At 43.9% G+C, this 24518-nt stretch overlaps 1 protein-coding gene across 2 annotated transcripts in view; it reads left to right on the top strand.

The window, feature by feature from the left end:
• WWC3 (WWC family member 3) overlaps positions 1-24518 on the top strand; it is a 243875-nt gene that overhangs the window by 166712 nt on the left and 52645 nt on the right. For both annotated transcript variants that reach the window (XM_068269896.1, XM_068269895.1), the window contains exons 9-11: positions 8496-8738; positions 21429-21518; positions 22356-22912. In XM_068269896.1, the coding sequence (XP_068125997.1) occupies positions 8496-8738; positions 21429-21518; positions 22356-22912 (890 nt within the window). The remainder of the gene's footprint in view (positions 1-8495; positions 8739-21428; positions 21519-22355; positions 22913-24518) is intronic.

The following is a 24518-nucleotide window of genomic DNA, read 5'->3' as shown; positions in this document are numbered from 1 at the left end:
CACCTATAACGCACAGCATGCTGCACTTTCTTTGAACGTCCAGCGTTACACTGTAACGCAACGTGGGCACTGTAAACAGCCCATTGATTTTTCATTACTGTGAGTTGGGCTGCGTTACAGGCTGCTCTAACGTGCGCCTCTAACATCCCACTGTGAAAGTAGCCTTAAACTTTGTTACGTATGTTGGATTTTTTTTTAAAGCACATCTGAAGTGAGAGGGATATGGAGGCTGGCATATTTATTTCATTTTAAACAATGCAGACTGCCTGGATGTCCTGGTGATACCCTGTCCATTTGGCTGAATTCACTGTGGGACATTGTGGTGTGATGTAACAGAGGCAATTTAACCACTTAAGGACCACAGTCTTTTTGCCCCTTAAAGAGGAACCATCGCGAAAATCGTAAAATTTAAAACACATACAAATAATAAGTGTATTTCTGCCATAGTAAAATGAGCCATAAATTACTTTTCTCCAATATTGCAGTGACTTACAGTAGGTAGTAGAAATCTGACATTACCGACAGATTTTTGGTCTCTCTATAGGGTATTCTCAGCAAGGCCTTTAGACTCTCCCTGAAAATGATTAATACAAAGATGCTAGCCAGCCTCCCTGCTCGCTGCACACTTTTTTGGCAGTTGGACGGAGCAAGTGCCATTCACTAAGTGCTTTTAAAAATAAAGAAAACCCTGAAACCCCCCCCCCCCCCTATGAGATGATGGGCTACTCCAAAATCTGTCGGTAATGTCAGATTTCTACTACCTACTGTAAGTGACAGCAACATAGGAGAAAAGTAATTTATGGCTCATTTTACCCTGGGAGAAATGTACTTCTTATTTGTATGTGTTTTAAATTTTAAGATTTTCACGACTGTTCCTCTTTAACCTCCCCGGCGTTCTGGACGAGCTAGGCCCGTCCAGAGATGCCGGAGGTTGCCGCTCAGGCCTCGCTGGGCCGATTTGAATATTTTTTTTTTAAAACACGCAGCAAGCACTTTGCTTGCTGCGTGTTGTGCCTGATCGCCGCCGATCCACCGCTGCCCGCTGCGATACAGTGCCCCCCCAGACCCCGTGCGCTGCCTGGCCAATCAGTGCCAGGCAGCGCTGAGGGGTGGATTGGGACTCCCTGTGACGTCATGACGTCGATGACGTCACGGCGGTCGTCACCATGGCAACGGGGGAAGCCCTCCTGGAAATCCCGTTCAGAACGGGATTTCCAGACGGGTGATTGCGCCGGCGGGGATCGGAGGGGTGGGAGGGACGCCGCAGGGAGGGGGGAATCATGTACCTAGCGCTAGGCCGGGGGGATCAGAACGCCAGGCAGGTTAAGGACCAGAGCCTTTTTCTCCATTCAGACCACTGCAGCTTTCACGATTTATTGCTCGGTCATACAATCTACTATCTAAATGAATTTTACCTCCTTTTCTTGTCACTAATACAGCTTTATTTTGGTGCTATTTGATGGCTGCTGCGAGTTTTAGTTTTCATTATATTTATCAAAAAACGCATGAATTGTGTCAAAAAAATGTTTTTTTTTTCTTTCTGTGCTGACATTTTTCAAATAAAGTAACATTTCTGTATACATTTTTGTCCAAATTTATTGTGCTACATGTCTTTGATAAAAAAAAAAAAATATTCAGTGTATATTTATTGGTTTGGGTAAAAGTTATAGCGTTTGCAAACTATGGTGCCAAAAGTGAATTTTCCCATTTTGAAGCATCTGTGACTTTTCTGAGGACCTGTCATGTTTCATGAGGTGCTAAAATTCCAGGATAGTATAAATACCCCCCAAATGACCCTATTTTGGAAAGAAGACATCCCAAAGTATTCACTGAGAGGCATGGTGAGTTCATAGAAGATTTTATTTTTTGTCACAAGTTAGCGGAAAATGACACTTTGTGACAAAAAAAAAAACATTTCCATTTCTGCTAACTTGCGACAAAAAAAAAATGAAATCTGCCACAGACTCACTATGCTCCTCTCTGAATACCTTGAAGTGTCTACTTTCCAGAATGGGGTCATTTGCGGGGTGTGTTTACTGTCCTGGCATTTTGGGGAGTGCCCTCATTGGACTTTGGGCCCCTTAGCGCAGTTAGGCTGCAAAGAAGTGCCACACGTGGTATTGCCGTACTCAGGAGAAGTAGTATAATGTGTTTTGGGGTGTATTTTTACACATACCCATGCTGGGTGGGAGAAATATCTCTGTAAATGACAATTTTTTTTATTTTTTTTACACACAATTGTCCATTTACAGAGAGATTTCTCTCACCCAGCATGGGTATGTGTAAAAACACACCGCAAAACACATTATACTACTTCTCCTGAGTACGGCGATACCACATGTGTGGCACTTTTTTGCACCCTAACTGCGCTAAGGGGCCCAAAGTCCAATGAGTACCTTTAGGATTTCACAGGTCATTTTGAGACATTTGGTTTCAAGACTACTCCTCACGGTTTAGGGCCCCTAAAATGCCAGGGCACTATAGGAACCCCACAAATGACCCCATTTTAGAAAGAAGACACCCCAAGGTATTCTGTTAGGAGTATGGTTAGTTCATAGAAGAATTTTTTTTTGTCGCAAGTTAGCGGAAAAATGACACTTTGTGAAGAAAAAAAGAACAATAAATATCAATTTCCGCTAACTTGTGACAAAAAATAAAATCTTCTATGAACTTATCATACACCTAACGGAATACCTTGGGGTGTCTTCTTTCTAAGATGGGGTCGCTCCGGTCCCCGCCCACGTCCCTTCCCTCGCCGCTGATTGGAGGGAAGGGACGCGGGCGGGGACCGGAGCGATTCAGCAGGCGGGGGAGCAGCCGAGACTGACAGTAGTGAGGTAAACACAGCCGCGTAGCGCGGCTGTATTTTATGGGGTCTGACAGCGCGCAAGGGGGGCTTTGGAGGGAACTAACTAGCAACAGAGGCTGGGCTCTATAGACAGACCCAGCCTCTGTATATGGATTGCGATGGAAGAACCCCGCCTCGAGTTCTCTTTAAGTGGTTAAAGGGAACCTAAAATGAGAGGAATATGGTGGCTGCCATATTTATTTCCTTTTCAACAATGCCAGTTGTCTGGCCTCCTGCTGATCTTTTTGGCTGCAGTAGTGTCTGAATCACACACCTGAAACAAAGCTGCAGCTAATCTTGTTAGACTTCAGTCAGAAACATTTGATCTGCATGCTCTGCTCGCCACTTCACCAGGGTCTACGGTAGTACTGGTGCTAGGTCCAGGAGATGCTACGCTGCTGGTGCATGCCTCACCAAGAAAACTTGGATCAGTGCTAGCACCACTCTGCTGCCCTTGAGTCTGATCCTGTGGTCCAGTGACATGGTGTGTGGTATGCCTCGCTCTAGCCGGGACCTCAACCTCGTCATTGCTATCGGTCAGAGAGCCACTGCTTTTCACCGGTTCGTATTCTGACCCGAATGATTCGTCGGATGAGGCTTCCCAATCGCACTCTCCTCACTGGGCCAGAATCTCTGCAGCCTCTTCAGCAGAATACCCCTTTTTTTGCCATGGTGGACTGCTAAATTTAGGGGGTATTCCTCTGAGACTACCCAGGAAAAAGAGCACCTACCTAGCAAAAGTGAGTACTTGTGAAGTAGAAAGCTGTGGTCACTGAGTTTTGATTTAAAAAATAAAAATTAAAACTGATCTTTACAGCGCCACAGTTATTGTACAGTATTTTTTGCAGTGATCAGAAAAAAAATTTTTGTCACTGCGGTGGGGCACGTGAGGGTTTGGCCGGGTGATCAGAAGCCCTCAGGGGGCAGATTAGGGCCTGATCTGATGGATAGGAGTGCTAGGGGGTGACAGGAGGTGATGGATGGGTGTCTCAGGGGGTGATTAAAGGGGGAGAATAGATTTAATCAATGCACTGGGGAGGTGATCGGAAAGGGGTCTGAGGGGGATCTGAGGGTTTGGCCGAGTGATCAGGAGCCCACACGGGGCACATTAGGGCCTGATCTGATGGGTAGGTGTGCTAGGGGGTGACACGTGGTGACAGGAGGTGATTGATGGGTGTCTCAGGGTGTGATTACAGGGGGGAATAGATGCAATCAATGTACTGGGGAGGTGATTAGGGGGGAGGGGGGGGTTTGAAGGTGATCTGAGGGTGTGGGCGGGTGTTTGGGTGCCCACAAGGGGCAGATTAGGGTCTGATCTGATGGGTAGCAGTGACGGGGTGACGGGGTGATTGATAGGTGATCAGGGTGTGATTAGAGGGGAGAATAGATGCAAGCAATGCACCGGTGAGGTGATCAGGGGGGGGGGGGGGGTCTGAGGGCGACCTGAGGGTGTGGGTGGGTGATTTGGTGCCTGCAAGGGGGGCAGATGAGGGTCTGATCTAATGGGTTGCAGTGACAGGGGGTGATTGATGGGTGATCAGTGGGTGATTAGAGGGGAGAACAGATGTAAACAATGCACTTGGGAGGTGATCTGAGGGCGGGTCTGCAGGTGATCTGAGGGTGTGGGCGGGTGATCAGGTGCCTGCAAGGGGCAGGTTAGGGTCCGATCTGATGGTTGGCAGTGACAGGGGGTGATTGATGGGTGATTGACAGGTGAGCAGTGGGTGATTACAGGGGAGAATAGATGTATATAGTACACAGGGGGGGGGGATGTCTGGGGAGGATCTGAGGGTGTGTGTGTGTGTGTGTGTGGGGGGGGGGGGGGTGATCAGGAGCCCCCAGGGGGCAGTTTAGGACCTAATCTAAAATATAGCGTTGACAGATGGTGACAGGGGGTGATTAGGGGTGTGATTGGGTGCAAACAGTGGCCTGAGGGGTTAATCAGGGGGGGTCTGAGGGGTGCTGTGGGCGATCAGGGGGGCAGGGGGACAGGATCAGTGTGTGTGTGTGTGTGTGTGTGTGTGTGTGTGTGTGTGTGTGTGTGTGTGTGTGTGTGTGTGTGTGTGTGTGTGTGTGTGTGTGTGTGTGTGTGTGTGTTTACATGCACAGCGGCCTCCTCCCCTGGTGGTCCCTTGATCACTGGGACCACCAGGGGAGAAGGCAGCCTGTATAATACTTTGTATACATTACGAAGTGTATTATACACTTTGTATGCGGCAGATCGGGGGTTAACAACCCGCCGGCGCTGCTAAGTGGCCGGCGGGTGGGCGTAACCTAATGCCGGCAGATGCACGCAATCCCCGGCTAATTAGTTCCCCAGGTGCCGCCGCCGATCGGCGTTACGCGGTCCTGGGGGTGCCACTTTGCCACTGCCAATTGGTAGTGGGCGGTCGGCAAGCGGTTAAAGCAATATGAAAATAGGTGTGAAGGGGAACAGTGTCCTCATTTGTGGCTACCTCGTTCATATCCAGTGTGCTGGATCTTTCTGCCACCTTTGGGAACACCTGGGCAGAACTTAGATTCTCAGCCAAGACACCCCCAAAATGCTGCTGTGCCTGATTCCCATCTAGGCTTTAACTTGTGCTAGAGAGGATTTCTGAGGCAGGGAACATCCTAGCTGCGATTGTGCTCAATTATCCACAGGCGGCAAAACATGCATGATTCCACAGACTTTTAAAGTCAATAGCCTTGATTGGAAAACGCTCGTTCATCTGCGTTTGCAATTCTCCATGTGTTTTTAAATCATACAACTTTCTGTGTTTTTTTGGTACAACCTGCATCTTCGCATTTACAGCATATTAAATATATGTAAAAGCAGTGCAACATGATTCCGCTGTGATAACTTCCAGTAATCCCGATAACCGCAGCCGACAACATGCAACACAAGGAGCCACTAGATGTCCTGATAGTGCGCCATTGCCTGGTAACCTTCTGGTTTTTTTTTGTTTTTTTTTGCAATTCTAGTATATTCTCCCGGAAGTGAGATATCACAAAACAATTGCAGCAAAACATTCACGGAAAACGCGATTGCAAAAGCTGAGACCAGGAAATCGCAGGGGAAAACAGCCCTGCAAGTGTATTCCCTGCCTGAAGGGGGACAAAGCATCTCTACATGCCTAAGCACAGATCTAAAATGTCACTCAATAGCTTGGCAATAAATGTTACCCTTTTTGTGTTAAATGAGGTTTTAGTAACTAAAAGTCCTGAACACATGACCAGAAATAGATGAGTTCAGGCAGTCTGTTTAAGGCTCTGTGGATAGTCAGCTACTACTGTTTGGAATACATCATCCTGCTGTTCAGACTGTAAGGGGTTAAGAAAAGACCGAATTTGTCAGAGAAGATTGTAACCTTTAGTAATTATAGTTTGTGGTGCAGCATTTGAACTGTAACCAGGTACCATAAAATATTTCATCTGATGCAATCTTATCAAAGAGCTACACAGAGAAAAACAATGTATGCTGAATGTCTATACAGATCTAGAAAAACATGTTTCCGGAATTGGTCTTAAGGTTAGATTACTATAGTTACTTGCACCAATATTACTTCAAAATAAGTGCATATACATGAATGAGAAAATGTGGCCTATGGACATTTGTAAAATAATGTACAAGGGTCATCCAGAAAGTAACAGCCACTTTGTTGTATCTGGCACAGAACTTTTTATTTATTTTCTGTTTATTGTAAACTTTTCAGCCACGCGGGTGTGAGTCTCATGCCTGCGGCTGCTGCTGTACAGCCTCAGGGCCGCAAGACTCACTTCTGTGCACTTTGCGGGGCTGTGCATGTGAACGTGCGGGCAGAAGTTAGCAATCGCGATGGTCACAGAGATGGGAGAATGGTGGCAGGGGACAGAAGTCCCCTGAGCCAATCTGTGCTTGTGCAATGAAGAAAGATCAGTGTTTTTTTGGTCCTCCTTTCTAAGTTCCCGTGATCGCCGTCATCAATGAGATGCTTGCGTCACTTATGAAGTAACAAAGCCACGCATTACTTCCTATTTGCGTACTTATAGTACACTAATAGAAAATAATGTGAGGACATCTTGTGGCCGAATAGTAAAATTACACCTACATACACTAGGGACTAAAAAATGTTTTAATATGTATGCCAAGGGGGTATATTACTATTTAATCATGTGCTTGGAATTAGTGATGGATGTAAAACTGAAAAAATGCACCTTTATTTCCAAATAAAATATTGTCAGCATACATTGTACTAGGGATATAATTTAATTTATAACGGGACAGATGGGCAAATAAAATATGTGGCTTTTATCCACAGTAGGGCATTTTATATTAACTATGGCATAAAACTGAGAAATGCATTTTTTTTAAAAAAATTTCCCTTATTTTTCTTATTAAAATACATTTAGGATACAATAATTATTACAAAAAAGTATCACCCAAAGAAAGTCTAATTGGTGGCAAAAAGACAAGATATAGATCATTTTGTTGTGATAAGTAGTGATAAGTTTATTGGGGAATGAAAGGGAGAAGCACTGAAATTTGAAAATTCCTCTCGTCCATAAGGTGAAAACTACCCACGGGCTGAAGTGGTTAACTTGCATCTGTTAGGTTAACCCTTTCCCATCCTTCACTGTGTATCACGTGACTGCAGAACGCCTATTAACTGTTTAGCAGCATTAACGTGAAGCCCTCACCAGTCAGTTCCTCCAACCCATGGGTGAGGAAAGTGATGCTACTGCAACTTGGAGATTGAAAACCTTGTGAAAAGATATAATAAATGCTTAAATAAGGGAGGTAATTATGTGAAGAAATAATGAAAAGATGCAGTCTAAGATTAATTGAATAAAATGTTTCCTTAGCTGAGTAATTATAAAACTGTTGTTGCTTTCTGGATGGCCTTTGTAATATGCATATTTTGTAAGACAAAGCTACCAAAAATGTTCATACTTGTGTTGATGTAGAGGCCAGATATCCCATGTGAACTGATCCATTTGAGCTCTTGCTTATGCACACTGAGGTTAGTTGCAAACCTAATATTAGCAGTACGATGTAGCTCCGCATTGCACTGCAGAAATCGGTCTTCATATGACCCTTGGCTACTGTGTGGCGTTGGTCATATGCATAGCACCGCCCCTGGCTAGTGACTTACGCCCTGCTGGGCAGGAAGTACGTCACTGGGATTCCCGTTGGTCCGCGCTTGCACCCTGTGTCGTACCGCGCTGCCGTCATGCACACTTCCTGCGTCACCCATTGACTTGCATTACTGCATAATCTGTGTGGTAGGCACGGATCATGCAGTAACACGCTGCAGCCTCTGCATCAGCATTGCGGCAATTTGGATACTTTCGGCACACCGCGTTAAGTGTGCAAGTCTCCATAGACTTGCATGGCCCTTGCGAAAGGGGATGCGGAGAGGAAGAGTAATGCTGTGCAACACAGCATGCAAGGGGCATTAAGCAAGTAAATGTTGCTTGCATGAATGAGACCAGCACTAGAAGTGACATAGTAAACTTGTGACTATAAGAAATCGATAGGCATGAATGCAGAGTACCAGGAATAAGAACACACGCATTACCTTTCCTTGTACCTTTTTAGAAATCCTGAAATTGACATAGTTTAGTTTTTTCCAAATTACCGATCTAGGAAATAAACTCACAGCATGATTTTTATTCACCCTTTTAGAGTTTCCAGCTTACAGCACCAACTGGCTCTTCTTGACAATGAAACATGGCCTGGAATGGCCGAGGCGGACAGGGACCGCCTGCAGCTTATCAAGGAAAAAGAAGCCCTGCTTCAAGACCTGCAGTTCATTAGCCAGCAAAGACGATCACCTGAAGATCTAGCAAAGCTAGAAGAAGAAATGAGGCGCTTGGCTGATGAGATCCAGAGGGCTTGTTCCATCTCTACTCAAGGAGCCACTGAAAGGTAGTTTACTGAAGTTTATGTAGTTTGATATATGCAGGTACCTACATACATTTAAGAGATAGTTATATGGATAGTAGCATCTGTTGCTATGGATGGGAGGAGATACGATGCTTGGCACATGACGGAGTGGCTTCTGGAGGGAAATTTGAAAAGCAGAACAATGTGCTTGGCCAAGTTGATCTGGCACACCAGGTCTTTTGTTACTGCATCGGACTGTACACACACTAGATGCTAGGCAGAGACAACATGACCTGCCTCCTCAGAGAGGCTAGTGTGCTTTCTTAACTCATGGCTTAAAGGAAGCTTGAGATGGGGCAGGACAAAAAAAAAATTATACCTAGTCCCTCCCATGCTGATCTCTCTTGCGTCATCCTTTGCCACCTCCTGAATCTTTTGCAGTCGGCCCCGGTAAGTTGTCCTGTGCTGACATGGCTTAGCTGCGTGAGTAGTGTTCACCACCGATAGCGTTCTGCTACCAGGAGAGCACTCCCTGCCATGGGACTGTGACGGAGGAAGCGCACACAGCCAAGACTGTGCCTGCGCTAATTGGAAGACTTACCAGGACTGATTGCGGAGGATCTAGAAGGTGGCGGAGGATGGCGGGGGAGCAATTAGCCTGGAGGGGGATGGAGGAAGCCCCAGGTATACTTTAAGTGTGACATCTAGATCAGCCATTTTTCAACAAAACAATAATTAGCTTTTGAGATTTTCAGGGATTGTGTCCTCAGCCAGACAAAAGTATTCTCATTTTCAGGAGAGCTGTGGCTGTATTTGACTGCCTTATTTGCATACCTAAATCAATGGACTGTCAATGTAAAAATGTAATAAAAAGTGAGCAAGAGTCGGTTAGAGACTTAGTACTATATTTACCCATGTTTCTGTCAACATGTCCAATCTGCCACCCTACTGTTCTTGCATGTCATGGGAGCCACAGCATTTTCCCCTTAAAGGACCACGGGCTTAAACCCCCCTAGTGACTAGGCCATTTTTCACTAATTAGGCCACTGCAGCTTTAAGGGCTTGCTGCAGGGCCGTACAATTCAGCACACAAGCGATTTCCCCCAACACACTTTTTTGCCCACCAACAGAGATTTCTGTTGGTGGGCGAGGATCGCCCCCAGGATGTTTATTATTATTTATTTATTTTTTATAAATATTTGTTTCTTTATTTTTATAATAAATATTAGTATTTATTTCCTGTATTTATATATTTTTCCCCTACCCTCCCTCCCTCCCCTAGCCAGCCTATGACAGCGATTGGCTGTCATAGGCTTAAGCCAATGAGAGCTGATTGCTTTCCTGCGTCCCAGGGGGACAGCCATGTCACACAGCTGCCCCCATACAGGGCTGTAGATCGCAGAGCTGTACTATGTAAATAGACGTCGTCTAACAGTCACCTAGTGGCGATCGCCGCTGGCAAGATGATGATGATGGAGCAGAGCTCCGTCATTTAAGCGGAGATGCGCGCGCATCAGCGCACACGATCTTCTGCAAAACGCCCCCAGGACTGCACGCCGATTGGCATTAGGCGGTCCTGGGGCTGCTGCCGCGTCCACGCTATTTGGCGTGGATCGGTCTTTAAGAGGTTAAGGAGCATGTAAGGAACATGTAATGAAGTAATTGCAGGGCATGAGGCGAGGGTGAGGAAGGTGTCCCTTTTGTGGTAGGATGACAGAGACAGGGACAGTGATGCAAGGAATAAATCCAACCAGTGCCATTCAGTAACAATGTGAAGTTGAGTTTAGGCATCTATCATGCACACATGTCATGATGAGTGTCTTCAACAGCCACACCCCATCCCATAGGGAACAATGGAAGGTAAAATGGGAGGCAGCATGTACCATGCCCACTTTCCAGAAAGTAGTGGGTGAGGCAAAATTAAGTGTTAGACTTTGTGTTTTGGATTGTTGTGCTTTAGGTGGAGAGCAGGATTCCGAGGAGATGGTCAGCATAAAAAATTCCTGATCTGTTGAATTTACATTCAGAAAAAGCCAATAAAAAATACAAGTGCTGAAATATTTTCCTAAAGACACTGCTTCACAAGCTTTAAAGTTAATTCATCATATAATAGGATGAGTGAGAATCTGTTAGTTAAAGAGAACAAATTGTTTTCTGGACAAGTTATGTAAAAGCGAGTTTTTGGCAGCTAGAACTGGATCTCAACACATATATGTATTCTAACAGGGGGATCCAAAACAGTCTGTTGCTAGGCTGACCTCCCTTGTGCCTCTCTGGGTAGCCAAGGAGGTCAGTCATCTCTTCCTTCTCTCAATACTCCGTAAGAAAGTGCATCATCTCTCCATAGGGACACTGCGTCTTGGATGTTTTACTCTACAAGAAATTTGATAGAGTGCTTAGGTCTGAGTGTAGCTGCATGGAATAGAATACTTAATCTGGTCTAAGAGTTTAATGTACTAGAGTTATAACAATCACTTGCAGATCGGCTTGCAAAGTAGAAAAAGTATTTTATAGCTGCTATTGTTATAATTATTATAATTTTCCATAGGCCCATTGTTTACTCGCTGTTGTACAGTGTGTGTGTAATGCAAAAACATGGGTAAAGCAGTTGATACAAATTCTTAAAATACAGTTTAAAAAGAAGAACCTATTCCTTTAGGATTGAATGATGTCCCCATACATGACACAATCTCAAATGTATGTACAATCAGTGAAAATTATCGATTTTGCGCTGTAAATCCTGGAATTTTGCTGCCACCACTCTCCAGATTGAAACAAGGGGGAAAGACTTTGAAACTAGTTATTCCTAAAGGGAAGAAAATATTTGCAACCTAACTAGCAAATTGAACAAGATAAACAATGCGGTAGTGTGCCTCTTCTGAGGACCCAGTTCTAGCATGCATCGGAAATCATTAGGTATCAATGGCAAAACTTATACGATTAAAATGGCAAAACTGGTACAATTCAAATGTTAGTTCATTAAAAAGAACTATACACAAAAGATATACAGACCCCTGCCCAAAAATATATCTAGCAGTTGAACAGAGGATTGGTTGGATAGACATAAGCAGAAAAGAGAAATTGATTTTGTCTGAAAAATTCAAAATACCGTGGTTGGCCAATAAGCAGTAAAGCCTTAAGAAGAAGAATCTAAAGTATTGTGTGGGCCAGGGTCTTGCTGATGTGACATTAGATGGAATTCAACAAACAGATGATGGACTAATGCCTAATACACACAATGAGATTTTTTGGCAGATTTCTTGCCAAATCAGTTATTTCCAACATGTCATCCTGATTTCAGATTGATTTTCCGTTCACATCTATGGAAAATCAATCAGAAATCAGATCGGACATGCTAGAAATAATCGATCTAGCAAGAAATCTGCTAGAAAATCTTGTTGTGTGTATTAGGCATAAGGATGCGTGGATCTGTTGTATCAGATCTCTTAACCACTTCACCTCCAAGGGGTTTTCCCCTTAAAAACCAAAGCAATTTTTAGTTTTCGGCCATTATAGTTTTAAAATAAAATGTTCTACTGTGGATAAATCCCACACATTTTATGTGCCCATTTGTCACGGCTGTTGTAACATTTAAAATATTTCCCTAGTACAATGTATGGTGCCAATATTTTCTTGGGAAATAAAGGTGCAGTTTTGCGTCCGTCACTAATTATAAGCCAATGATTTAAAAAATAACAGTAATATACCCTGACATACCGTATTTTTCGGACCATAAGACACACTTTTTCTCCCCCAAAAGTGGGGAGAAAAAGTCAGTGCGACTTATGGTACGAATACTAAAATTTTGACCAGCGGCAATAGCTTTATTCAGACCAGCGCCAATAGATTCTTGTCACGTAAACTGGTGACAGCGCTGCTGAAGCCTGCTTTAGAAGTGCCTGCTTTTTCCTGCTCTTACCTCCGCTATCTTATGTCCATCCACGCAACGAGTGTCTCTCCTCGCCTCCTCTGTCATGTCTTGCCGCTTTATGTGCCTGCTAGGTGCTATTGTGCATCAAAGTCCATGGAGCCCGATTGCAGCTGGGATGGGGATAGATTACATTCCGGGCAGCATCGATAGCAGCAGCATTGAGGTGGCGGCAGCTAGATTGTCCCTCTCTTCTCCACGCCGATTATAATCCACATGGCAGATAGATCGTCCCTCTCTTCTCCACGCTGTTTATAATCTGCATGGCAGATAGATCGTCCCTCTTCTCCATGCTGAAATAAATCCACGCGCTGCTGGACTGCTCGTTGATTGGAAGCGCTGGCCCCGGAGGCAGGACCATGGCTCGTCATTGCGGCCAATCACAGCACTTCCTGAGCAAAAAGCGTGCTGTGATTGGCTGCAATGACGAGCCATGGTCTCGCCTCCGGGGCCAGCACTTCCGATCAACGAGCAGACCAGCAGCGCATGGATTTAATTCAGCGTGGAGAAGAGGGACGATCTATCTGACATGCGGATTATAATCAGCGTGGAGAAGAGAGGGACAATCTAGCTGCCGCCACCGCAACGCTGCTACTATCGATGCTGCCCGGAATGTAATCTATCCCCATCCCAGCCGCAATCGGGCTCCATGGACTTTGATGTACAATAGCACCCAGCAGTCACATAAAGCTGCAAGACATGACAAAGGTGGCGAGGAGAGACACTCGTTGTGTGGATGGACATAAGATAGCGGAGGTAAGAGCAGGAAAAAGCAGGCACTTCTAAAGCAGGCTGCAGCAGCACTTTCACTGGTCAACCAATCACCTGCCAAGGCTCTCTCCCTGTACAGCGCCTCAGCCAATTGTGGAGGGAGCTGAGGGTGATTGATGCGCCAGCAGCAAGTTTTACTTATGTGCTATGTCCACAATCACTGCGGGCTTATCTATGATTGCTGTGTCATAGATATCACATGGTATCTCCCTTGTGTGTGATGTACTGTATGTACATAGTGTGTGGACACTGATGTGTCCTTAATGTTTTATCCCATTCATTATTGTCATATGCAGCATTTTATGTCACTGTGTATGGGGTCCCCCTATGTCTAGCTACATTACATGCCATCTCTGTGTGTTTGTGTGTGGCAGACGTCGGGCTCCACCCATGGCTCAACCTGACTTTTCTAATCAAAGGTGCATGTTAAGCACTCAACTTTTATTGGTTAATTGGCAGTACACTGCTACCCTTAACTCCACCAATGCCAATCATGGGTCACTCCTTGACATGCCCTTGCATGACACAGGAGGAATAGAAGACAGAGGAGGACGCAAAATGTACAGAGGGATACAAAAGGTATATAATCATTTTAGGGGGGGGGGGTCTATAAGATGCCCTTGCACCATGGACGCACAAGGTTTAGTATATAGTTTTTTTCTGGTTTTTTTGGTCCTCTAAACCTAGGTGCGTCTTATGGTCCGAAAAATACGGTACGTATTAAAAAAGTTCAGTCCCTAAGTTAACTATTCGTGTAAAAAGTTTTTTATTGCCATTTTTTTTAGGGTAAAAAAACATTTGGGTATTATGGGAGAGTGTGGGATGGAAGGAGTTAATTTTAAATGTAAGTGTGGGTCTTTTTTATTATAATGTATGTAGGTGCAATTTTACTATTTGGCCACAAGATGTCCTTGGGCATTATTTCCTATTCGTGTACTAGAAGTTTGTGAATAAGAAGTAATGCCTGGCTGTGTTACGTCGGAAGTTACAAATGATTGCGGCATCTCATTGATGTTGGTGATCATTGACGCAGGAGCTTATATTAATGAATGTGAACTGCGTTCCCATTCATTCATCTCCCCTCTAACAATCGGTGGTAAGAACGGGAGCATACGTGGAAGTGAGTGGGAGTGTGCTGTGGCAATGGATGAGTATCTACATCCCTGCAAATTAAAGTGGTGTTTTGCAGAGACATAGATACTCGTCCTAGGGGAGGGGAAGTTGTTAAAGGGCTTGCCCTAATGGGAGGGGCTGACATGAGAGCTAATAAGAAGGGGAAGCTCTGGCCCGTTTTCAGAGAGGAAGAAAAAGTCCTATCAATATGCATAGATTGCATATTTGCATTCAGTAAAGCGTTATGAATTCACGCATATGAAACATGAGTATTAAAACTTAAAGTATTACCGTGAACCCAGAGGCGGCCTTTGAGTATGCGGGGCCTGGGGCGAAAGTCATATGCGGGGCCTAGAGACATATGCTGTGGATACGCACACACGCACGCACACACGCTGTGGAAACACACGCACACACTGTGGAAACACACACTCTGTATCGGCTAGATAGATAGGTGCCCTGCAGTATAGTTTAGAAAGGTAGGTGCCTGCAGTATAGGTTAGATAGGTAGGTGCCCCGCAATATAGATTAGATAGGTGCCTGCAGTATAGATTAGATAGGTAGGTGCTCTGCAGTATAGATTAGATAGGTGCCTGAAGTATAGATTATAGGTGCCTGCAGTATATATAGGTGCCTGCAGTATAGATTATAGGTGCCTGCAGTATAGATTATAGGTGCCCCGCAGTATAGATGATGGGTGCCCCGCAGTATAGATGATGGGTGCCCCGCAGTATAGATTAGATGGGTGCCCCACAGTATAGATTAGATAGGTAGGTGCCCCGCAGTATAGATTAGATAGGTAGGTGCCCCGCAGTATAGATTAGATAGGTAGGTGCCCCGCAGTATAGATTAGATAAGGTGCCCCGCAGTATAGATTAGATAGGTGCCCCGCAGTATAGATTAGATAGGTGCCCCGCAGTATAGATTAGATAAGGTGCCCCGCAGTATAGATTTGATGGGTGCCCCGCAGTATAGATGATTGGTGCCCCGCAGTATAGATTAGATAGGTGCCCCGCAGTATAGATTAGATAGGTAGGTGCCCCGCAGTATAGATTAGATAGGTAGGTGCCCCGCAGTATAGATTAGATAGGTAGGTACCCCGCAGTATAGATTAGATAAGGTGCCCCGCAGTATAGATTAGATAGGTGCCCCGCAGTATAGATTAGATAGGTGCCCCGCAGTATAGATTAGATAGGTGCCCCGCAGTATAGATTAAATAAGGTGCCCCGCAGTATAGATTTAATGGGTGCCCCGCAATATAGATGATTGGTGCCCCGCAATATAGATGATTGGTGCCCCGCAGTATAGATTAGATAGGTGCCCCGCAGTATAGATTAGATAGGTACCCCGCAGTAAAGATTAGATAGGTGCCCCGCAGTATAGATTAGATAGGTGCCCCGCAGTATAGATTAGATAAGGTGCCCCGCAGTATAGATTAGATAAGGTGCCCCGCAGTATAGATTTGATGGGTGCCCCGCAGTATAGATGATTGGTGCCCCGCAGTATAGATTAGATAGGTGCCCCGCAGTATAGATTAAATTGGCAAGTGGCTGCAGGGGTGGGGAGAGCGGACATTGAAGCTAAAACTCACATTTCTTCTGCTGATCATCGCATCTTCCTTCTCCTTCCTTTCCCGGCATCTGTGTACTGGTAACAGCGCCCCCCTGTGGTGACATGCGGTCACGTCATCACAGGGGGAGCGGTTACCAATACGTCAGATGCTGGGAGAGGAGGAGATGGAAGCTGCGATGATCAGCAGAAGAAATGTGAGTTTTAACTATACCTGCTCTCCCCACCGCCGCAGAGAGTGCGGGGCCTCTTTAGGCGCGGGGCCTGGGGCGATTACCCCACTTGCCACCCCCAAAGGCCAGCTCTGCGTGAACCTTTATCCAGTAGCTGGATGTGCTGTCCGCTTGAAAACCTCTCAGTATGTGAGCAACATTTTGCCTATTATTTCCTGTCAAAACGGTGTGGCTAACATGCTGGCCATACCTAGAAAACCATGAAATATAAAAAATATGAATTCCAAGGTTACTGTGAGTTCAGCTGTCCAGCTTGTAGAAGCAGCTTTGTGGAGGGAAATAGAGATCGCATCAGAGATGGCAATTCATCTCTTTTGGCACTAAGTTTTATAACAGAGGTGTGAATAGTTGTTTTCATGTACAGACGTTTGCAGCTATCCAGTCTAGAGGAGAACCAGTTTATTAGCTTCTGTCAGTCAATTCTGCATGGGTGGATGGCCAGTCAGCAGGGGTACTTGGTAGCCCAGGGACATGTTTGATAAGAGCTAATTAAAGGTGGCTATACACTTATAGTTTTGCAGCAGATTCGACCATCAGATAAATTTCTGTGAGATGCCTGCCAAGTTGAATCTGACAGGAATCTATCTGATTTTTGCCACACACTAGGAACAGATGTCCAATAGATTTCAGAATGAAATCTGTTGGAAATCTAGTGGAAATCGATCTAAATGCATTATTGTACCATTAGATCCAATGCAACTCTATGGGCCATCGATCTGCTGCCAGCAGCAGATCAACCTAGATTTTCCATCCAGTCCGATAGATCAAATTGAAAGAAATCTGCCGCAATCTATCGATTGATAGATTTGATAGGATCAATCGATGGCTGAAATCGACTAGTGTATGGGCCCCTTAACTCTGTGCTCCGCCTGTGATCGCTGGAAAGTTAAAGGGAATGTCCAAGCAAAATAAAAAAATGAGTTTCACTTACCTGGGGCTTCTACCAGCCCCATGCAGCCATCCTGTGCCCTCGTAGTCACTCACTGCTGCTCCAGTCCCCCGCTGGCAGCTTGCCGACCTCGGAGGTCGGGGGCCGCATTGCGTACATTTTTACGCATTCCCGCTAGTGCAGGAACATTAACACATACATTTTTACGCGTTACTGGTTCAATGCGTAAAAATTTACGGATTGAACGAGTAACGCGTAAAAATGTATGTGTTAATGTTCCTGCACTAGCGGGAATGCGTAAAAATGTACGCAATGCGGCCCCCGACCTCCGAGGTCGGCAAGCTGCCAGCGGGGGACTGGAGCAGCAGTGAGTGACTACGAGGGCACAGGATGGCTGCATGGGGCTGGTAGAAGCCCCAGGTAAGTGAAACTCATTTTTTTATTTTGCTTGAACCTTCCCTTTATCCTTTTGCCAGCTCTGGCTGGTGTGACACTGTAAATAAGGTATGATGTATTTGATTCGCTTCGTTCTCCCACAGTGGGGCCTGGTAAATTCCCCAGTTGTGCTCCACTGTCCAAGCGCGTTCTTAAACAAGCTTCTGGCCTGGAAGAATTCTGTGCACACGTTGTTTGCTAAAACTGTTAGGGCCCATTTCCACTATCGCGAATTCGCATAGCAATACAAGTGAATGGGACTGTTTCCACTTGTCAGGATTCCTTTGCGTTTTTCTGTGCAGAAAAAATTCGCATGGCAGAGCCATCAGAATTCGCATATCGCATACCGCTATGCGAATCACATACAATGTATTTAATAGGAAATTCGCATGAGGTTTGGGTATGCAAATTTTCATGCGAATTCGCATAGACCCGCATGCGAAATTCGCATCCGCATGCAAATTTTTACCGCGGCGATTCGCACCGCACAAGTGGAAATGCAGCCTTACTGCGTTTGCGCAGAACACTCCTGGAGATAGGAGTGTGATGGGGGCTTCCCACCAGGACTGCGCATGTGCAGTGGAGTAGATCAGACTCCACTGCTAGACAACGTGCATGCTTGTGCTTTTTTTCATCTCAGGTTTCCTTTAATTGAGAAAAAAAGAATAATGGAATATAGGATAATTGTAAGTAGGATTTGGACTGTATATACTGTACATAGGTTCATCTTATCATGTTAAGTGTCACTTCAGGAACCCTTTAAATTAACTGATATTTTCATTTTGCAAGGACAGGGGAAAAAAATGGTCATTATTCAAAATACAGCCATAGTTCTCAATCTAATGTACTTTGATGCCAGGGGTATGTCATTGGCTAAAGCCAATATAGCAGATAATTTTTACTGCATTGCTAAGGTAATTTTATTCCTTTTTTTTTTCCTTCTTCTTTTTCTTCTTTAATCAACCATCTTTTTCTGTAATTTATTCAAACAATGCAGGTAGAAAAAATTTCAAAATTCTTTTGCTACTAATAATGTATCGTTGCAGTTTTTCACCCCTGTTGCATTATTGACTGTGTTGTCAGTATGTGGAAAAGAAAAACATTTTCTGTTGCAATTTGTTTGTGTAAGTCATTTGTATGGAGATTAACATTCCACGCTCCTTAACAAAGGGAGCCAAACAGAATTTCCTGCCAGTGCTGATTGTCAGGCAATGCTTTGTGAATATGATACTGACAGGTTTTTTTTCTTTTTCAATAAGCTAATTCTGACACCACATCTTCTACTACAGTGACTTTGGCTTGTCAGTTCGGCTTATGTCCTTAACTCTGGACTACCAGTGTTTGAACAAAGTGGCATCCATTAATAAATGGTAGATGACAAAATAAAAAAAATTAAAACAAACAATATAAAGAAAACCACATCAAGCTGAGGTCAATGCAATAGTGTTCAAATAATATTGTCACATCTATGTTTTAAGTGCTCAGAATTTGAAGTTAGCCATACACGATCAGTAACAGCACAATAGGGTAAGCAATCTATCACTCCCTCATCAAACATAGAATGGGTAGTAGCAATAATTTCTACTAGTGGTGAGCTACTCATAGCTCAGCTTTTTGTAATCATACTTACGTACTCGCATTCCATCCACTCCCATGCTTCCTCCTTCAAACCTGGAAGGAGGAAGCATTGGAAATTGATGTGGAATGCGAGAAAATGCAATGTGCCACACATCAGCTATAGGCAGCGATATGGGTAAGTTAACCCCTCCTCTGCCGTGGCCAGCAAGTTGTAATGGTAATTAAGATTACGAACGGTGGGGCTGTGTGTAGCTCACCACTCATTTCTATCAACCCATCCACTTCATACTGATAAGATGTCAGTAGAACTCCAATCAAAAATTAACTGAAGCGCTATGAGGCCATTAATTGACCATTGATTCTCCCCTTTTTGCTTGATGGATATTTTATAGCTTCTACAGTCATCCATTTGATCATACAAAGATTTCCAAATTTTAATAACCAGTTGCTCCATTCAGAAACAGATTACTAGTACATGAATAATAGTAATTGAATTGGCCTGAAAATCAATACAAGTACGGCCAGCTCCAATCCTATGCTCTTAGCTCATGAATGTGTGAAATTGGCTGCGAGGTGAACTTTTCATCATTTGCACTTAGCTTTTCACAAAGAGATTAAATATTCACAACTTAATTGAAACAAATTCACCGCAAATATTTCTTGTGCTCTGATCTACAATTGTAGATTTCTTCTGAATTGTGAATTTCTCAAAATTGTGAATTTAGTTTGTAAACTGACAATAGCCATTGTTCTCTGAGGATTATACTGTGAAAGTGTGACATGGGTTACGTTTGTTTACATCTATTTGTTTTCTAAACATAATACACACAGGCCCATATGCAATTTGCTTTTTCTCCTGAGTTTTCTCCTAGGAGATCATTTTTCATCTTTTATTAAAAATAACTTTTCCTCACTTTACAACTGAAAAAGTACCACAAAGTAGGTAAAAAAAGTACAATCAAAATTATTTTAAGTATTTTCTTGCTTGCTGGTGGTTTAACCACTTGCCGACCGCACACTCATACCGTGCGGCGGCAAAGTGGTAGCTGGAGGATCAGCGACGCAGATCTGCATCGCCAGGTGCCTCCCTAATTAATCAGGAAAGGCCACTTGCGCGAGCGGCCGTTTCCTGTTAGATCACGGAGCGGGTCTCCATGAATAGCCTGCTGATCGCGGCTCGCAGACTAAATGTAAACGCAGGAGACGTTTGTCTCCTTTGTTCACATTGAACGGCGCTGCTACGCAGCAGCGCTGTAAGGCAGATCGGTGATCAGCGGCCGGGGATCGCCGCCATGTGACAGAGGACATCCTGTTACAGACGGATGTGGGCTGTGCAGCCCCGATCACCAGGGGGGACAGGTAGGAGAGGGAGGGGGGAATTTCGCCGTGGAGGGGAGCTTTGAGGTGCCCCCCCGCAACATGCCAGCCAGCAGGAGCGATCAGACCCCCCCTGCACATCATCCCCATAGGGGGGAAAAAAGGGGGGCGATCTGATCGCTCAGCGTGCACCCTGATCTGTGCTGGGGGCCAGCACAGATCACAAAAAACACCGCTGGTCCTTAAGGGGGGGGTAAAGGCTGGGTCCTCAAGTGGTTAACCACATGAGGACTGCAGTGTTAAACTGCCCTAAAGACCACGCTGTTTTTAACTAAAGCACATGTCAGCACACACGTGACCCCCCCCCCCCCCCTTTTCTCCCCACCAACAGAGCTTTCTGTTGGTAGGGTCTGTTCGCATCCCCCAATGTTTGTTTATTTTTTGTAAATATTTGTTGCTTTATTTTTATAATAAAAATGTGCTTTGTTTTTTTTTTTATTTATGTAGCCCTCCCTCCCTCTCCCCGCCAGCCAATCGGTATGATTGGCTGTTCTAGGCTTCAGCCTATGACAGCGGATCGCTCTGGTTCCTCCCAGGGGGACAGCAGTGTCACACTATGTTAATAGATGGCGGTTTTTCCCAGCGGAGGTCGCAGAGCTCCGCCATCCAAGCAGGGATGCACGCGTGATCTCCTGCAAACCACGCCCCAAGGACTTTACGCCGATCGGCTTTAGGCGATCCTTGGGCTGGCACCGCGTCCAAGCGCATCAGCATGATGCGGACACCTAATGGTTAAAAGGCATTTTATTAAGTTTTCAAATTTCACATAGGAGAAAACTAAGGAGAAATGGTTAATTGCATATGGGCCATCTTTTCAGCATTCTGCTTTCTCTTTTAAGATTGCTGCTGCAAGAGAAGAGGAACCTCTTATTAAAGCATCTGGAAGAAGCTACTCGCCTGACTTCTTACCTCCATACGCAGATAACAAGGTTTGTGTTAATGATGCTAGACTCTTGCTTACCTCTACAAATATACTAATAGTTTGTTCATTACATGATCAGTCTGAATCAGACTGATTTGCAGCAATTAGGGGTCTGCCAGGAATGCCCAGCCCTATAGGTGAAGCAGTCAACTTCTCTCAAGTGGATTGCTAAGTGTATGATTTTGGACATATGTATTACACAAGTCAATGTGGTAAACTGTATTGCTTTTGAAACCTGAAAAATAAGATTTTATATATTTTATCATGCTTTATTTACACAGTAAGATGCACTTATCACGTAATGGCATAATCAATAAATCTAATTGTCCGGTTTATAAAACCTGAACCAAAGCTTGTTCATGACAGCATGACTATGCTGTATTATGTGTAAGATTCATTGCATGTGCAGCAGCTGTCCCATTTCTATTTGTTTTAATTACAGTAGCTGCATGGCTACAGAAGAAAATAATTTGGGTCATGGAATTAGATACCACTTCTTTATCCATAATCTGGTTAATAATGATTTAGAACGTGTTCCTCACAGTGAAAATTCTGGCTTGCATACAAATTGCATGCAGCGTGGAGCTGGGTTAATCAAGTGCTTTATCTGCCTTCTTTGGTTGGTCCAGTTCCAAACTGAATACAGTGTGCAGTAAATTTGCAAGATGGAATCATTAGCATTTCATTGAACAGCTCTACAGTATGTGACCTGTCCAATATGTATTACAAAGGTCACTGTAGTAAATTGAATTTCTTTAGACAATTGTACCCATCTTTTCAGGTACTTTAATGCATATTCTATTTTTTTTTTTACTTTATGTTGGTGTTCTTGTTTGTATTTCAGCATATCTGCTAGCACTCTCACCATGTCTTCTGGTAGTAGTCGTGGCTCACTAGCTTCAAGTCGAGGATCTTTGGCATCGAGTCGAGGATCTCTCAGCTCCATAAGCTTTACAGACATTTATGGCCTTCCACATTATGAGAAGCCTGAACCTCAGTCTGAATTTTCTCAGCATATGCGCTTTGACATGATTCCATTAGATGCGTCTTGCAACCAGTATTCTGAGACAGCTGGGATTCCCAACCTCAAACACAAGATGTCCATGGATACCCCTCATTCATTAGCTTCACTGTCATCCCGATCTTCATTGTCTTCATTGTCGCCTCCAAGCTCCCCACTGGACACTCCCTTCCTGTCTGCTTCACGGGATTCTCCACTAGCCCAAATGTCAGAAGGCCTGGAAGAAATAATGGGGGCTCTGGAAATCCTAAGAGGACATAATGCCTCTCTGGTTGATGAAGAAACCGAGGGAAAGTCGTGTCAAATGCAAGGTTACAACTCGGAAAATAAAAGTCTCAGAGAAAGTGGAATACAGTTTCCCAACCTTCATATGGGTGCTGGTAAGCTTTACTGTAACTGTAATGATGTTTATTCTTATGGTCCATACAGCAGAGATTAGATTATTGTATGCTTTAGAGATGGATGTCAGCATAAAGAGTGCAAGATCTGGTGTACCAGTAAATACTGTTGGACTCCTGTGAAGATTATTTGTTTTACACTTTTATATATATATAAAAAAAAAGTCCCCTAAAGTATTTTTTGCTGCTTCTTTCGTCTTCTTCTTCTTTTTTTTTTTTTTTTATTTATCTTTTTTATTATACATAATTTGCAAACTGTTATGGTGTGTATTGATGAAGCTGTTATTTATAATCTAGGAGTCAGAAGAGCCTTACAGAGGGTTGTTACTGATCTGTGTTTCTAACCCTGCATTTTTCCTGAATTTCAATCTCTCTATTGTATGAATGTGGTTTTGGTAATATGTGAAAAATGCTTAAAAAAGCAAGAATATGAATGTTGGCCTACACCAGTAAAAAAGCATTAACGAGCTTTAACCTCAAAAGGACCACTATTGGGAAAAATGGTAAAATGTAAAATGTACACATACTTATAAGAAGTACATTTCTGCCAAAGCAAAATGCATTATAATTTACATTTCTCCCATGTGGCTGTCACTTACAGTAGGTATCTGGCAGGCTTTGGATTCATTACTCCACCTCCTCATAGCAGATTCTCAGTATTTCCTTTATTCTTTACAACAGTATTCTATGGAAGGATCTATACAAAGTTGCCATCCAGCCTCTGTACTCACTTGCACACTATTGTGGCAGTTGGACTGAGCAACTGACATTCAGTAAGTGCTTTTTAAATAAAGAAAGCCCTGAAATCCCCGATGAGGAGAGAGACAAGTCCAGAACCTTTAAGATTTTTACAGCCAACTACCTACAGTGATGTAGAAAAAGATAAATGTATAGTTCATTTTACTCTGGAACAAATGTACATTTTCAACATATGCACAAGCATGCATTTAAAGTGTACCACAGACGTTAATAAAGAAAGAATCAATACTTACCTGGGGTGTCCTCCAGTCCCAAAAGCAGTGCTGAGTGCCTCCATTCATCTGCAATGAGCCCCGGTAACTGGTTTAGTTATGTCAGTCATGGTACCCGACTAACGCGACTGAGCCAGTTACTGGGGCTGATTGCGGATGAACGGAGGCACTCAGGAGGATGACAGGGGACTCGGCGCTGCTTATGGGGCTGAAGGAAGCCCCGGGTAAGTATCATGTCTTTCTTTATTATTTATTCTTTATATTTTCTTAATTCTCTGTTTTTTTTCTCTAAAGCAAAGAAAACAAACAAACACCTTTTGATATAATGAATTGTTTGTGTAGTTTGGATTTGGAATAGAACATTAGTAGCAAAGAAAAGAGTCTCATATTTTTATTTTCAGTCATATAATTTTTTTTTTTAATAAGATTGCATCATTCTGGCATAGTTTTAGTGTAAAATCATGCTCTGCATTTTAAGCTATAAAACAAACTAAAACTAATGACCCTTTGAACGTTCCTGCAGTAAAACCTTATCTAAAGCTGTCTCTCACTATTTCTTGGCTGTTTGAGTGCTTCAGAAAACAAGTCAGTTGAATAGTTCAGAGAATCACTTTTCA

This window comes from Hyperolius riggenbachi, chromosome 2 (genome assembly GCF_040937935.1).
Source record: "Hyperolius riggenbachi isolate aHypRig1 chromosome 2, aHypRig1.pri, whole genome shotgun sequence".
NCBI lineage: Eukaryota > Metazoa > Chordata > Amphibia > Anura > Hyperoliidae > Hyperolius > Hyperolius riggenbachi.
Note: the sequence above shows the minus strand (reverse complement) of the source record. Positions and strands in the feature narration are given on the sequence as shown.